The 17,602-nt window shown below is 46.5% G+C and overlaps 1 protein-coding gene across 1 annotated transcript in view; it reads left to right on the forward strand.

Annotated features, from left to right (window-relative positions):
* TBKBP1 (TBK1 binding protein 1) overlaps window positions 1-17,602 on the forward strand; it is a 279,179-nt gene that overhangs the window by 133,151 nt on the left and 128,426 nt on the right. The window contains exon 5 of the mRNA XM_069237503.1: window positions 1,593-1,749. Within this exon, the coding sequence (XP_069093604.1) occupies window positions 1,593-1,749 (157 nt within the window). The remainder of the gene's footprint in view (window positions 1-1,592; window positions 1,750-17,602) is intronic.

A 17,602-nucleotide genomic window follows, 5' to 3' on the forward strand; every position in this document is an offset into this window, starting at 1 on the left:
GGTTACTTAGTATTACAAAATTATATATAATTATTAAACAACTATGTTACTTTAACATTTAATAATGTATATAATTTACAAATAAAATTAAATTAAACATTTAAACTTTAGTTAAGAAACTAAAAATAATTTAAATTAATTCAACACATAGGTTTTAACAATATGTAGTGCACATTAAATACAAATGCAACTGTGCATGGTTTTTGCTCTATAAGAAATATTGTTTCTAAATTAAATAAATATATTTAAATGTATGTTTTAATTATTGATTTAATTTAATGAATGTGCCTTAGCAATTTATTTTATTAGTTCTATTTTAATAATGAATATTTCAAATTATTTTACAATTATATTAAAGTCTATTTAATAGCTTTTAAAGATGAATAAACTTTAGTAATTTTCTCATAGGGAGATCTGCACCACAGTGGTAGAGAGCTACACTTATAAGTTAAAAGGTATTGAGTAACTTCAGACTCGTAAATTTACACTTAAATGTCTCGGTAATGGTGAATAGCCCAAAAGTATAGATTTCTACATGTGTACATTTATCTTTATGAATAGGGCCCCAACATTTATTACCTGCACCTAGTTTGTACTTAGACCTTTGTATTTCGGGGGCCAAACTAATTATAGTGAAAGCTTTTCTAACTAGCGCACTTGATGACATCAGAGGTGATATCACTTAGGCCTAAACATCAGTGACAACAGGAGAAATGACATCAATGGAATAAGAAAACATCAAAATAATGAAAAACAAATAAAATCATAATAAAAATCAGTAAAGTAGTCTTCTGGCTTCGAAAGCGGTGGACCAGCACTCCAAGGGATTCAATGTGGCTCTCCCTTTGGTGGTAGGGCTTTTACAACTACCTTTATAATGATAACTCAATCTGACCTCCAGATATCTGTGTCTCACTTGCAGTGACTCAGACCTGGGGCTAGAGTTACTAAAATTTGATGCAACGCAGCAAATTGAGAGAGCATGTATGTGCCGTATTTACTAAGATATGGTGAATTCCTGCCCTCACTGTGCTTGCGCACTACGTGTTGCCTAGTGTCAATGCAGGCACCCTTGGGCAGGATTGGTTTTGTGCAGGAAGGGACACCTTACTGTAGAAAAACAATACTCAGGGGCATTTTCGTCTTTCAACGTATGCTGCAGAAATAATGAGGAGAAATACACCTTTTTCTACTATTAGTAAATCTGGGGTTGTGCAAAAAACCCATGGGTGGAGTGTGGGAACACCCACACTCCACCCATGGAACGCATTCCCAATGCAGGCTAATGCAAGGCAGCAATTTGTGCTACCATGCGTTATTCTGAATTTACTAAGCCTCGCAGAGCCATGCAAGGTGCCTTTGCATGGCTTAGTAAATCTCACTAAAGGACTTGCGTTGCCATTTGTCCCTTTCCTTTGTAAATCTAGGCCTTTCGGTCTTTGCAAAATCTTTTTATATTTAAGCACATACAAGCATGAACTAACTGTGCACACACATTTGTGTGTGTGTGAATGTTTAAGATGAGAGAGATGGAGTGGCATGGACTATATATGCAAGTACCTTTACCAGCACACTCTCTCTTTCCTTCTCAGAGGGATCTGGTGGAGTCTCACATGGACCGGATCCGAACCTTGGAGCAGCAGCTGAGGCAGCGGGAGAGCAATTCTTTCCAGGCTCTGAGCTCTCATCTGCAGAGCTCTGAGGTTCAACAGTACTTGTCCTTGCACGGCAGTGCCGGATTGACGCATGGTGAGTGAGGGGTGTGTGTGAGGGAGCTTCTGTGTGCCTGTGTGAAAGTCATGAGACATGAAGATGGCAAGAGAGTGTTTTCCCTCTCTGCAGCAACAACAGATGGAAACACAATGAAACTGTGTGTAGATAGACTACTGTGCAACCACAATAAGCTGACCACACTATAGTTCTGATTCTGACTCGTGCGGTTACCCCTTTGCAGACGGTACTAAATCTCAATAATAAGTAATACAAGAAAACCACACCCTCAATGATTTCCCACTGCAGATTTCAGTAGCAAAAACGTAGGGTAATGTATTGGTTAAAAGCTGCCTAGAAATAATGAATTACCACTAGAATTGAGTGCCTAAACATGAATTTCTACAATAATTACCCATTTCTCTGTGTACATTGTGGAATATTGCATTATTACTGCATCTCAGAATTACCAATCACTGTGGTATTGGTAATACTGGATGCACAAACATTAGATCATTGTTTTTTGGCCACTCAAAATTATGGCTTTCTAGACTGACCTAGTGATTTAGACTCAACAAGGAAATCCACTTGTGCATAAGTCTGCCAGGGGCTAAGACCTTCCTGCAGTGCAATCCTGGCACTTTCCTCTGGCAGGTAAGGGCTTTAGGACCTTGATGGAAGCATTTTGAGCAGTCTGCCCTACTGTCAATAATTCTGAAAATCAGATGGACTACACCATGATCACACTAGTTTTGCGTTATGAATCTTTTCAGGATTCACATGCTGTGCATTTTTCCCCCATTTAGTGGTTGGGTCTGGAATTCTCTACTATTTTCTAGTCTTCCTTCTCTCTTTTTTTTTCTTTGTTGGGGGGCGTCGACTGAACTTCCATTTAGTGTCCCCTATGATGTTGTCCTGCTTCCTTTGGATGTTTCCATCTTTGGTCGCCATCTTCCTATTCTTTTTTTCTGCCTTTCGGTCTGGATGCTTGCAGAAAAATCTCCAACATGAGGAAAACTTTTAGAAGATTTTCATCAAGAAGGTCGCCGGAATCGAGGAACGTCACAAACAGGAAGCTACTGTAGGAGAAATCAGGAGAGAAGGTTGATTTGCTTCAACAGCTTTTCGAGAATGCCCATTCAGGTGTTCCCCTATTCAGACTAATGGAGAAGACATCGTTCAAGTTCTGCAAAAATTGTCATCACAAGCTCTTGCAGAAGGACAAACACAAGTTCTGTAATCTCAGTCTTACAACTGACCACCAAAGTGAAGACTGCAACACCGACTCTGTCTTTGCATCGGAGATTTTGAGGGTGAGAGCAAAACAAAGAGTGGCCCATCATATCATGCAGGCCCAGAAGACAGCTCCATCACTGAGGGATCGTGGTCTCTCGAGCAAGGATGATGAGAATGTCACCAAGGAGGCAGAAGGAGACACATCTGAGGGAGATCTGCAAATCATTGACATCCCTCGACAAAAACATCAGAGTCATAAAGACCTGACTCAGTGACGTTAAAGGGAGCCTCAGCATCGAAACTCTCACCGATCGCATGAAAAGGAGCCCCAGGGATCCCTCGAGGGGGACTCCAGTAGAGTAAAAACTCCACAGAAACCCAAGTCGTCTAAGGACATGCAGCGAAAAGGACCTTCAGTGTTGAAAACAGATGGGTCAAGAGCAGAACACCGAAGCTCGACGACCGATATGTTGTTGAAAGAAACTTTGATGTCGAAAAGAAAGACTCAGAGTCTCGACACCAAAGAACAGGCTGTCAAAATACAAAAAGAAAAGGAAGCAACTTAAGGGCTAAATGTTGGCCCTTCTTCAGAAAAAGAAGGAATTTGACAAAAGTCTGACGCCAAAAGAGACAACAGAAAAAGAGGTCGAAGTATTCAAACCTCTGCTCACTCCTGAGCCTTGAGAAGAGTAGGAAGAGTTTTTCTATGATCAGGCAGAAAAATAACAAGCAGGGATGTATCAGGGATCGGAGGAATCTGTATACATTAGACCACAATGGGAAGACATTGAAATAGACTCACTGGAGGAAGGAGTCGAAAGTTTTCCTTCCAGACCTTCGCCTCCGGATGACATTGCAACGTATAGTCAAGTGATCAAGTATGCAGCTGACAAATTTAATGTACATCTAGAGGAGGACAAACCACATTCATGTTTCCTGCTGGAATCACTGCTGCCCAGTCAGGCAAGGAGCCAGTTCCTACCTATGCTCCTTAGTATCCCTACCAGGTTAAGGAAGCATTCAAAGAGCCAGACACTTGTAGAGCAGTGAATCCAAGGGCTGCGAAACAATACAAGTGTTCCTCCAAGGACCCTGCTTACATTAAGGGTATAATCCCTGCTGACTCTATAATCATTTGTACAGCTAGAAAGAGGGCCAACATCCCCTCAACATCTGGGCTGCATCTGGAGAGTAAAAGAATCGACCTCATGGGATGCAAATTTGAACAGAGTGCAGCCAACCAGTGGTGCATTGCAAATTCAAATGCATTACTTAATAGATACAAACATCAGCACTGGGAGGAGATAGGGAAGCTCATGAAGCACTTCCCTGAGCAGTACTGAAAAAGGGCAGCATATCTAGCAGAAAGTGACAAAAACATTGTCAACTCCTACTTACAATTTGCATTGGACACAGCGGATACATCAAGCCGCCTGATGATGATGATGGGCCTCACACCGAGGCACCATTTTTTGTTGAGAATTTCAGGGTTCAAGCCAGGAGTCCAAGCCAACATCTTCAACACTCCATTTATTGGAGAACACTTGTTTGGGAGCTTGGTGGGTGAAAGCCTAAACCAATGGGAAAAAAGACAACTGGACGGTAAAGTTCATAGGCATACTGCAGTCTTGGGGTGGAGTGCGAAGGTGCACATTCTCCTCACAAAGGGCTGCCGCTAGAGGAAGCGTCCAGGCTGGAAGTTCACACCAGGTATTCCAGAGCGGCAACCAGTCTGCCACAACACAACAACGCTGGCAGTAGCAACAACAGGGACGCCAGCTCTTTTGAGGAACAGCCAAAGGCAGAGGACAGCCACATAGAGGAGGCTCAACCTCCACAAACAAGTGATTGGTCAACAGCTATTACTCTTTCACAAATTCCACCAGTGAAAGTCAGAGACATACAATACACATTTCTACACAGCAGACCAGTAGGTGTAAGATTAAAAAACTTTCTCCAGGGGTGGAGAAAGATAACTTCAGACAAATTGATACTAAACACAATACATTTTGGATATTGTATAGAACTAATCAGATTCCCACTAGCCATGGGACCATAAACAAAAGTTAGTTCCAAAGAGGAAACAACTCATATCCTCAAGAAGGTAAGGGAAGTACTGGACAAACAAGCAATACAACATGTCCCAAAACAAGAAGTCAACAAGGAAATTACTCAACATATTTCCTAATCCCAAAGGTGGATGGATTGCCACGTAAAATTCTAGATCTCAGGTTCATCAACAAATGTATAAAAACTCAAAAAATTCAAAATGACACCCTTACAAGTAGTCATATCACAGTTGCAACAAGGAGATTATATGGCAACAATTGACTTAAAAGATGCCTAATTGCACATTCCAATGAACACAAGGCACAAAAAGTACCTAAGGTTTGTCACAAACAAAACACATTATCAGTTCACAGTGCTGGCACTTGGAATAAAATCAGCACTGAGAGTGTTTACAAAGTGCCTCGCTGTAGGTCAGCACACCTCAGAAAGATGGGAATACATGTGTACCTGTACCTAGATGATTGGTTAGTGATTGCAGACTCCTACAACAAGTGCACACAGGACAATCAACAAGTAATGAAGACCCTTTATATACCAGGGTTCTCCTTGACTATAGAGAAGTCCTCTCCAGAGCCAGAACAAGAGAACATATACTTGGGAGCAAGAATCAGCTCAATTCAGGGGAAGCTTTCTCTGGTGAGAAGAGGATACAATCCCTATTGGCAGAGACTCACCCCTACCACAAGTGGCAAGTTCTGACAGCGAGGACTGTGGGGAAACTATTAGGGAAGATGTCATCATGTATTCCTTTAAAGACTTCACCTGAGACCAATTCAGGAATGGCTTCAAAACCAATGGTCACAAGCAACTGGGAGTTAGAAAGATCTCGTGGATATTACCCAGAAGGTAGAAGAGGAAATTGTATGGTGGAACAGAGCACACATTACAAAAGAGAAAACATTTACACAGCCAACAATACAAGTTTCAATAACCACAGATTTCTCTCATGTGAGATAGAGAGCACACATGGGCTCTCTCAAAGTATGAGGAGTCTGAAAGGCACAGGATGCAGTACAACACATTAGCGCCCTGAAACTGAAGACAGTCTTTCTTATTCGAACAGCTTTCCAAAAACAACTTTTAGGGATTACAATATTGGTTCAAATGGACAATACAACAACAATGTTTTACATCAACAAGCAGGGAAGGATTCAATCACTGCTCTTATAAATACTAGCTCAACAACTATGGAAATGGGTAAAACAGAGAAACATGGAAATTCAGTTGATGCATGTACCAGGAAAGGACAATGTCGAAGCCGACACACTGAGCTGTCAGGAATGGTAGCTAAACCAGAAAGTAGTAGAAAGGATCTTCCAGAAGTGGGGTATGCCAACAATAGATCTGTTTGCAACCCGCAGAACGCGAAATGCCAAAGCTTTGCCTCCAGACAGCCACACCACCTATCCCTGGGGAATGCACTTTCGATAAACTCATCAGGGACATTTGCATATGTTTTCCCCCCAATTCCACTGTTACACAAAGTGATTGACAAATGAAAAAGGAGCCACGTGACACTAATTTTAATTGCCCTATAGTGGGCAGGATCTGTTGTCATTGGCAAAGGGAAGGGTAATTGTGGGAAAGTAGCATCTTTCTAGCATAGTTACCCCCACTTTTTGCCTAGTGTCAGTGTGTTTGGACTGTAATACACTGGGATCCTGTTAACCCCAGTGTCAGTGCTCTCTCCTCTAAATTTGGTTGTATGGTAACTTTCACCCCCCCCCCCCAATTCTATACTGGTACACCCATGTAAGTCCCTAGTACATGGTACTTGGGTACCCAGGGCATTTGTTCACCAGAGGTCTCCCATATGCTGCATCATGTATTATGCCACCCATGGAAACCCATGCAACTGTGTCTGCAGGCTTGCCATTGTAGCCTGTGTGAAAGGGTACATGCACATTTCACTTTAGATATAAGGCCACTGCACTTTGACACTGTAAGTCACCCCATGGTAGGCCCTTCAGCCCAAGGACAGGGTGGATGGTCCTGTGTGTGAGGGCACCCCCGCATGAGCAGAGGTGCCCCTACAAACCCCATACTCCATTCCCTGGGCTTTGTAAGTGCGGGGAAGCCATTTTAAGGTATGTAGTGGACACTGGTCAACACTAGTAGTCCCACTGCATAATGGTTTCACCAAACCTAGGCATTTTTGGTATCAAACATGTTGGAATCATGCAACTACTCTGATTCCAGTGTTAGTTGCATGATATCATGTACTCTGGGGGTTCCTTAGAGGATCCCCCAGATCTGTCTGTACAGCCTTGCAGAGTCTGCATGCCATCCTGCACTGCTGCCGACCCTAGACAGTGTTCTGCTCTCCTGCTGATGATCCTAACTCAAGAAGGGGAAGGCAGAACAAACGATTTTCTGTAGGTAAGAGGTGTGACCACCTCTCTCTTTGAAATTGGTGTTTCTGGGCTGGGGTAGAGTGGCCTTTCAGTGCCACCAGACTGCTTTGAAGGACACATTTGGTGCCCTCCTTGCATAAACCGGTTTGCACCAGTGCAGAAAACCCCAGTTCGCACCCTGGTGCGAAACCACACAAAGGATAGGGGAGTAATCACCCCCCTATCCAGCTCCTCCTCTAAGGCGGTGCACAGAGTTCTGCCAGGTGAAAACTTGATTCTGCCATCTTGGAAATGAGATGTGCGGAGGCCCCTGGTAGCATCTGACAGGTTAGGTCAGGTGGGTGATGTCCCTGACCCCCTGTGATAGGTGGGTCACTGCACCTAGCGTCCAACCTCCCTTTAAGGTTACTTAAGGGCTCCCTTGAGGGTTGGTCTGCAGATTCATCAAGCAAGACTCTACAAGGAACTCTCTGCAAGACTCTTCTGCAACCTGGCCTCTGGAACCGCTGCTGGTCTGCCTTAGGAACTGAAACAAGACTATCCAGTTGGGAGGGCTCCCACTGCAACATTGATTTTCCAGCTCCTGCAAGATTTCTGCAACATCCATGGTTGTGCATCCTCCAGGGTCACAAGGACTCTGTTTGCACCAGGAAGCAAGAAGATATCTCACTTGGAATGAAGGAGTTACTCGCCTGCATTCACAGGTACCTCAACTACAACAACCGGCTAGTGGATCCTGCTGTCCCATGGACATCAAAAAGGCTCTGTTACACAGGTGGTGGTTCTGTAGTCTTCTCCAGGTCCAACGTAACTTCTATCCAACTTTGGAGACATAGGTCTTTGCTGTAGCCACTGGGATACAACCCCTGTGCACCACGTCAGTTGCTATTACCAAGGCTTGATGACTCTTCCTCCAGAAATCCTTTAAGCTCTAAGAAGCACCAGACTCTAACACTCAGGAGCTCCAAGAACAGCATCCTCCCTGCAATTCCTGCGATGTGGAACTCCTTTTGTGTTATGCTGCTGAGGACTCCCTGCAACTCCCTTTGCCTGCTGCCAGTGGGTCTTCGTGGGGGCACCAATGATTCCTCTTGACTCTTCTGCTTGCTGAGGGCCAGCCTCGACTCCCCTCCAATGGCCAAGTCGCTAGGACCTTGCTGTTCCCCAGAATCCTGCAAACTTCCCTGCAGCTTCTTCTTGCCTTTACCAATGCTTGTTGGTGGTTCTGCTGACCACTGACCCTTCTGTAATCCGGTGACCGACGTGGGACAGGTCATGGGTGACTCCAGGGATCTTCCTGCTTCACCTGGACTCTGCAGCTGGACTTCTTCCTTCACTGTCCTGCAGGAACTTCTCCCCAAGAAGGGTGGGCATTGCCTACCTGCAACACCTGGACATCTCTGAGTGGTCTGGACGCTGTCCTCTTCTTTTTCATGTTCTTCATGTTCCGGAATCTGACCTTGGGATCCACCGACCTGGTCCACGGGTCGCAACAGCAGCTGAATAAACAAAGCTCCCCCTGACTCCAACGAAGGTTTCTGAGGTCACATCACCCATATGCAACTGGGCTGCCTGGGGTAGGTACTCTACTTTCCTGGGTATCCACAACTGGTTACCTCTGGGTCCTCTGAGAAGGGCCCTGTATCCTAAAAATTCCAACTGCACTGGTCATTTGTTAGCCTGTTGGACACCCGGCTAAATAACACCTCCTCACACGGGCGCCTGGGGGATTTCTGTTACTTACCTTGGGTAATTTCGTACTACCTCATCCCCAGGGATCCTTACACACTTACATTGGTTGGACACCTCCATTCTTGTACCATTTTCTTGCTATATGGTTCCTCCCCCCCCCCTCCAATAGGGTCCCATGTATTTCTATGCTTTTCCTGTTTGGTTCTAAGTATATTTTCTGTGTGTAGATATCTCCAAGTGGAGATACACCAATGTTAAGATAGTACTAGTGTTATAATAAAGAATACTTTATTTTTGTAACACTTGGTGAGGTTTTTTCTTGTTACACTCCTCCTTGATAAGCCTGAACTGCTCTCCACATCTACCCCTAGAGAGAGCTTTGGTTATCTGTGCACCAAAACGCTATCACTAATGGTTGCCTGGACTCAGTATAGCAGCCACACCATAGGTGTACACCATAGAATGAGCCAACCTACTACAGTAATACACATGAGCCAGATTCTTTGAATCTAACAGCATGGCTCCTGTAGACCTAGATCTCGGACATTTAAAACTGCCAGAAAAAACAATGGCAGGACTTCAAGACGCAAGAAAGCCAATAACAAGAACATTTTAAATGGAAAAACAGGAAAAGGGAATAATGAAGGAAAACACAAAGGACAAGACAATATTAAGATATTTATCTCATCTTCTATAGGAAGGACTTACATAAAGGTTAATCTTGCAGCAACCATAGCTTAAACAAGAGGACACATTGGAAGAAGTTTTTTTCAGATCACCATCAATAAAAAGATTCTTGGAAAGAGCAAAGAGAATAGCACCACCAAGAAAGGTACCAGTACCACATAGAACCTGAATGTGGCACTCACTCAGCTTATGAAAAAACCCTGTAAATCTTTGCACAAAGCTACAGTACAGATGCTAACCTTAAAGTGTGCTTTCCTAGTGGCTATCACTTCACTGAGTAAGTGAGTTGCAAGCACTCACAATACAACTTATTTTCAAATTCACAAAGACAGAATCGTCATGAGAACAGATCCACAGTTCATGCTCCAAGTCATTTCCCCGTTTCACATCAATCAAAGTATACAAATCCCAAGCTTTTTCCCAAAACCAAAGACACACGTTGGAAGGACTTTGCATACATTAGACGCAAGAAACACAATTATGTATGATATAGAAAAAAACAAAGCCAGACAAGAAAAACTCAGCAACTGTTCGTATCATTTGCAAACAGTTTCTTAAGGAAATTGGTAACTAAGAACACAATCGCAAGATGGATTGCACAAACAATTAAATTATGCCATACTTATGCAGGAGAAACCCTAACAATAGAACCAAAAGCCCATTCAGCATGGGAGAAATGGACAACAGTTTGTCTTTTTGGCAAATACACCACTACAGGAAATCTACAGGGCAACAACATGGTCATCAGTACAAAGGTTTATAAAACATAGTTTTGATGGCGCACCAGGGAGCCGCGGCTCCCAGTTTAGGAACCACTGCTGTATTGACATACAAATGCACAAGGGAGCACAATTAGGACAAAGGGTTCTTCAACACCTGTTTACAAATCAGTGTCCTTCCTCAACCCAGCGACCACAAAGCTAAAACCGCTACAAAATCAATCCACATCCTGCGAATCTAGAAAAGATTCATGCTGAAAAACATATAGGTGGTCATTCCGACCCTGGCGGTTTCAAACCGCCCGGGCCGGGGACCACGGAAGCACCGCCAACAGGCTGGCGGTGCTTCCAGGGCCTTTCTGACCGCGGCGGTAAAGCCGCGGTCAGAAAAGGGGAACCGGCGGTTTCCCGCCGGTTTTCCCCTGGCCCAGGGAATCCTCCGCCGCCATGGGGATTCTGACCCCCTTCCCGCCAGCCTGTTTCTGGCGTTTTTTACCGCCAGAACCAGGCTGGCGGGAACGGGTGTCGTGGGGCCCCTGGGGGCCCCTGCACTGCCCATGCCACTGGCATGGGCAGTGCAGGGGCCCCCTAACAGGGCCCCACAAAGATTTTCACTGTCTGCATAGCAGACAGTGAAAATCACGACGGGTGCCACTGCATCCGTCGCACCCCTGCAACTCCACCGGCTCCATTCGGAGCCGGCTTCATTGTTGCAGGGGCTTTCCCGCTGGGCCGGCGGGCGCTCTTTTGGAGGGCGCCCGCCGGCCCAGCGGGGAAGTTGGAATGGCCGCCGCGGTCTTATGACCGCGGTCCGGTCTTTCGGCGGTTACCGGCGGGCGGCGCCCGCCGCCCGCCTAGGTCGGAATGAGGGCCATAGTTTCCTACCTGTAGGTGTAGTTTTACATCTTGAAGAATTTTATGGATTTACAAGTGACCCACCCATCTCTGCCAAGATGGTGGGAAGAGAAAGCAAAAACAACAAAAAAAAAAGAATGTGAAGATGGCGACCAAAACTGGGAACATCCAGAGGAAGCAGGAGGCCGTCGCAGGAGACACCAAATGGAGGTTCCGTTGACGCCCACCAGCAAGCAAAAAAAAAACAAGAAAATAGTGGAGAGTTCCGTAGAATAATGCACAACACGTAAATTGTAAATTTAGAAAATTCTTCACCTAGAGGTAAGAAACTATGGTCTTCATTATAACACTGGCAGTAAAAACGCCTACCGCCGTGGCGACGGGCGCCAAAAGACCATGGCCGCGGCTACCAGTCGTCTGCCATATTATGATTACAGCTGGATTTCCGCCACAAGAATGGCAGAAATCTGGCTGTGGCCACACCGGCGGATGGCGGTAAAGTGGTGCTGCTACCACCAGCAGCGCCACGCCAGTAGACCGCTGCCAGACATATTATGACAAATAATACGGACTGGCAGTGTTCTGCTGGCGGGTGCCCTCTCCCTGGGCTGATTCCAGCCCCAGGGACCCCATGCCCTGGGATCCGACCACTTAGTGCAAGGGGAGAGGGGCCGCACAGCATCCTCCCAGGGCTGATTTCAGCCATGGGGACCCCACCCCCGAGGCCTGGCTACTTCATGGTGGATGCCCTGGCCCCACCTAGGGCACCCAGTTTACTCTGTTGGGGACTTTGGGGGGAGCCTTGGTGCCCCCGCGGTCTCTGTCAGCTCCCCATCTCCAGCAGGACCCAGCACTGCTTCTGCTGTGTGCGGGAGAAATCTTTAATCTGCTTCTCTATCCGCTTGACAGTGGGCAGGGAAACAGAAGAAAAGTCAGTCCCCAAGGCCATTAATGGCTCCAGGAGTGGGGCCACGCGGCCACCTCCATTAAAATTGCACCGCCTAGCCCCGGGGAGGTCATGGAACCTGGGGCCAAAAACATCCCAGGAGGGGGACTGTGGGGCCCCCTCCTCTTGCCAAAATCAACCTGTCCTGGGGAGGTGATGATCCCTGGGGCTGAATATGGCCCAGGAGCACGTGGCCCCCTCCTCTTGTAAAGAAAGGCCTTCCCTGGGGAAGTGGCTGTCTTGGGAGGGGGGCCACGCACCCCTCCCTTCCCCCTTAATATACATTGGTCTGGCCCCAGGAAGGTGGAGGTCCCCGAGGCCAAAATATGCCATGGGCAGGAAGGCCCCGTACACCCCTCCAACATACTTACATTGATTCATCCCTGGGTTCTGGCCCACCCGAAGTTTAAAGTTTAAACACGTGTGGGAGACCACGCTTGTTATTTTTTAAATTTTTGCAGAGATTTGCAGATCCTCCCTGATTTTTGTAGCAATTTTAAAAAAAATGCTTTTTGGCCCCGGTGGGGTCTCTGGGGGACCAAACACCAGGCCCAGGGGGAAGGATATTCCTACCCTGTCCCCTTCTCTTTCTATTTTACTGTTTTTTGGGGACTCAGCTGAGTCCAAGTACCAAAAAGGCTACCAACAGTTCATAATTGAATTCTTGGCAGCCAAACAGATCTCAGCATGAGATCTGTTGGATGCGCGTATGATCCGTGTCCTTAGATATCTATATTTCTTTTTTTCTTTCATAAAGCAAAAACTACTGAATGGATTTACAGCAAATCACAAAAAGATTATTCTGGACCAAGATCTAGCTTTCTGCCAAATTTGGTGTAATTCCGTTCAGCGCTTTGGGCTGTAGTCCTGTTCAAAATCCCTATGGGAAACTGCATTGCCTAATTTTTTTTGGGGCTGATTTTCGGATCAACTGCGGGGCTCAGTGCAACTCCCAGTATGTATCTGCGATAGATCCACGGATCTGGAGGCCAAGAAAAAAAACACACAGTCACTTAGCCAACCCTACGTGGGCTTGGCAGCATGCAGGGGATTGGCTGTGGCCAGGCCCTGTGGGCAACCCCTCACCGTGCGTGACATTGGACTGGATTCAGCCAGGCCCTGCTGCCAACACCTCGCTGTGCACGCCTGTGCGCAGCGTGGGGTTGGCAGCACTTTGCGAGTTGGGTCGTAGGCCGGACCCTGCGTTCAACTCCCTGCCTTGCACAGCCAAAGGCCATGCGGGGTGTGGGGCTGGATGCATGCAGGGGTGGACTCACCCAACCCCCGCTGTGTTAAGAAATTCACTGAAAAAACACAAAAGGTCAAAGTAATAAAGGCAACAGTGACCCCACTTAGCTGCACATCACTCCAATTTTATTGGATCATTTTCAACATAATCAAGGTGCTCTAACAATATAACACACCTGTTGCCAAGATGTGTAGACTGGAGTCAGTAAACCTAAATCAGTTCATGCCAAAAAATTAAAATAATAGTGGAGCACACTTAAAAAAATCAATCATTGTGGGTCTAGTGGTTAGACTATTATTTTGATATGACCTTAGAGATAATCCAAATAAGTAAACCAAGAGCACAAAGAAATATCATGGACAATGTCAGTTATTAAACATAAGGGTGCAAACCATTTTGTTCCTTTTGTTTAATATGTTCATAAAAAAACAATTTATATTACTCTTTACAAATGTTCATGTTTTGATAAACAATAATTGAAGAATTCAGGCTATTTGGCCCTTGGTGTTTTCAGCCAATGATTGAAGAGTTCAGCCGACATGTGTTTCGTCCCATTCCAGAACTTCCTCAAGGCTTGTTTTTGATATTCAGTACATCTTAGCCAAAACGCCACACTCATACTTGAATTATATTAATACTGGGCAATTCCAGTTCTGCTAGATTTATATTTCCATATTTCCACAGAGAATCCGCTCTACTTAAGTAACCGTCTACCCTTCAAACGCTCATCTGTATGAGTCCATATCTTGGTTGCTATTCCTGAAACGCAGAATAACAACTCTGGCGAACGGCAGCAAAAAAAAAAAAAAACACAGGTTACAGGGACACTGTAAATTTACACGCACAAAACCACAGAAATTCAGCTGATAGAGTTACTTCAAGTAGCTATAACTTGAGCCATAAGGTAACTATAACTTGCGCCATTGCCATGCTCAGCTAATTACCTCACATATTACATTATTCATGACATCTTCTATGGCATAATTGGTATTATCACTGCATCATTTGCAATAAAATTATTGATGAGAAAATTGTGCATGGCGGAGGCGCGAGTTAGTTATCTTAGGGCATGAGTTATAGTTATTTGAAATAACTCTAACTAGAACAGCTGAATTTCTATGGTTTGGGGGGTGTAAATTCATAACCTAACTATAACATCCCTGTAACCTTTGTTTTTTTCAGTGAATAGATAGATAGATTGATAGATAACACCTCAACATTTATTTATATATTTTTAAATATGTACCCCCAGGTGAGCCACACATTAAAAAAAAAAATTGGGGGGGCCACAAAGGGTTGGCCTACATGGTGTCGGCCCGTGATCAAGAGGGCCGACCCCCTGACAATCTCACAATTTCTTTTTTATTTCCTTTTTTATTTATAATTCAGTGGGGGTCACAATCGCCCCTAGAGCAAATGCCTAGAGCAAAGAACACCTTAATTTTTTGGAAAAAATTATCCCCCGGGCGGCCCAAACCCCCATATAAAAACCCTGGTGGCCTAATTGTGTTTCCTGACTGTGGATCGTGGCCATGCTGCGATCCACCTCCAGGAAACAGTGCCAGGAAAACCTTGTTGGAAAGGGGTTGAAGGGTGCCTCTCTGACACCTGGGGAGGCATCGCACTCCCCTAAAACCGCATTGGATGACGGAGCAAGGCTTACCTTGAGTCTTCTCCATCACCAGTGGAAAACTGTGGCATGCTGATGTCACAGATGGGTGCAAGGGGGGTCTGGAAGAGATGCAGAAGTGATTCTGTGTCTCCACCAGCCTTTTTTCCAAAAAAAAAAGAATCCTCTGGTGTTTGCACCGTTGTTATTTGGTTCCTACTAAGATAATACAGCTGCCCATTGAGAATGGCAGAACATCAGAATGTGGAGAACTGAGCCCTTCCACACCATTGGAAACTGTCGGCTCAATTCCTGGCTAGCTCACAGTGCCTCACCTACACCCCCCCAACCCTGCTGGGGTGAAAGGTGATTGTGGCAACCTGAAACTCTGGCTCCCCAGGGAAGTTGTGGAAACAGATCTTACCCTTTAATGGTATTACTCATGTATGCCTGGGCAAAACACAAGAGAGATACGAGTTTTCAGTACATATATTGAAACAATCATAACCTTGCATAAAGAGAATGAGCTATGATAATTTGGCAGATAAAAAAAATCAAGCTTACCAGCATAATGAACATGGTAAAGATAATAAACAATCCAACCATGGTAAACGAGTTCTAGAGGTTCCTACCTAAACCTAGGACTATACTGAGAGAATAGCAGTGTACCCTTCTGCCTGCCCGATCTATAGGATTAGTCTTAGCATCTGGTGTGGATGCAGTCCTCTCAGGAAGCTGGTAGATTAGTGCCAGCAAAGCTGCATGTTGAACACAGCATTCGTCCCAGGATGCTCACGGCTGAAATGCCCTTTGCCCTTTCCTTTCACTGTGTTGGAAGCACTGCTCTGATGCAATGCTTTGTCTAGATGTTAGAAGTTGTCTCCTGAGCAAGCAATGAAAGCACTAGGACATTGTGTACTGTGTTCTTAACCTTGGACAGAATGTATTGATTACGTGTTGAGAAAAAGCTATCTAAAACAAGCAACAAGTGCAATATGTTACTAGAATAATATCATGCAAGCGAAGTGAAATAAAAGTGTGTAAAATGACATTGTTAAAAGCGGTGCAGCAGTGGGGCATGGCCAAGGCGTCAGGATGGCGGACGCACTTTCATAGTGCCCCGGACCCCTCCGTCATCCGCCTTGAATCCACCCAAAATCCTCCTCCCCGTGAGCGACCCATTCCGTTGGGAAGACATCAGGACCATCTGCCCGAGGTGTGCGGTGAGAAATCGGACCCGGCCCAACCCGAAGACCTGGGTGGACCGGGAAGTCTGCAGCCTGTGGCCGGTGGCGAAGGGAGCCGAGCGAGCCTGAGACTCAGAGGCTCAGAGGGGCGGGAGTGGAGCCCGCGAGACGTTCCCGAAGTGGGGGGGCGGGGCGACTCCTGAGCCTCTGTCCCCTGCCTTCCTTCCTGCTTTCCCCCTCCCCGACGGACGGGGGAGAACCCGAGGTCGGTGCCGGAAGAGGTGGGCCCCCCCCGGCTGGGACCGGGGATCGTGACGGGCGGCAGGGCGGAGACCGGCCCAGCGCGAGACCGTGTGGAGGAGGGGCCGGGGTGAGAGGTCGCCTGCCCTTTTTCCTGCTTCCCCCGGCGGCTGGAGAGGTGACCTGGGGTCGGCACCGGGAGCGGCTGAGACCCGGTTGAAGAGGAGCGAGTCGGAGCAGAAGCGGGCCCAGATCGCGGCCACGGAGAGGAATAGCCGGGCCGACCAGAACGACCGCCCATAGAAGGGAGCGATCCACCACCAAAACAGCTACAGGCAAGAGTTTTAGAGCTGGGGCCCCTGGGACCATAAAGGGGCAGAGGGAAGAACACAGGCACCCCGGTGGGGGATGCCCCTCTCAGCGGACACCCTCCACCCCACTGCCTCCTTCCCTCTCATTTCCCTTTTCCCTCCCCGGACGTGGGGGGATAGGACCACCTGGTGCCAGGAGCCGCTCCTCTGGCCCCCAGCTCCACAGCCCTGCAATCTCCGGACCCGGGCCACAACGAGGAGACTGCGCGAACCCAGCTGCGGCTCACCCCTGCAACAAGAACCCTCTGGGCGGCGGACTGGAGATGAGAAGCTGAAGGCCCCTAGGGTGCGATTGACGTGAGATCTAACGCAGGTGGACCCGTCCCGGGCCAGAGCAGCGAACCGCCGGGGGACCGGGAGAGACAGAGGCAGAGATGGAAAGCCGTCATAATCTACTGAACGGAGAGAGACACTAAGCGTCTGAGACCAGGGCCATAAACCACAACTAGATCCTAAGCGAATACTGCTCCTGATTCTGACACTGAAAGCGCAATAAGAATAATCCTGGGCAAAGACAAAGCAGCAAGACAATCAACAGCCCAAACAAGTATAGAAAAATACGCTACAAACGCGTCGGGGACCCGGGCGGAGACCCATGTCCCGAGCGGAAAAGAAGACCAAATGCTGACCTCCAGAGACCTAGAAACAATCCTCCAAGCCATCCATACATCTCAAAC

Source organism: Pleurodeles waltl, chromosome 6, assembly GCF_031143425.1.
Source record: "Pleurodeles waltl isolate 20211129_DDA chromosome 6, aPleWal1.hap1.20221129, whole genome shotgun sequence".
Lineage (NCBI taxonomy): Eukaryota > Metazoa > Chordata > Amphibia > Caudata > Salamandridae > Pleurodeles > Pleurodeles waltl.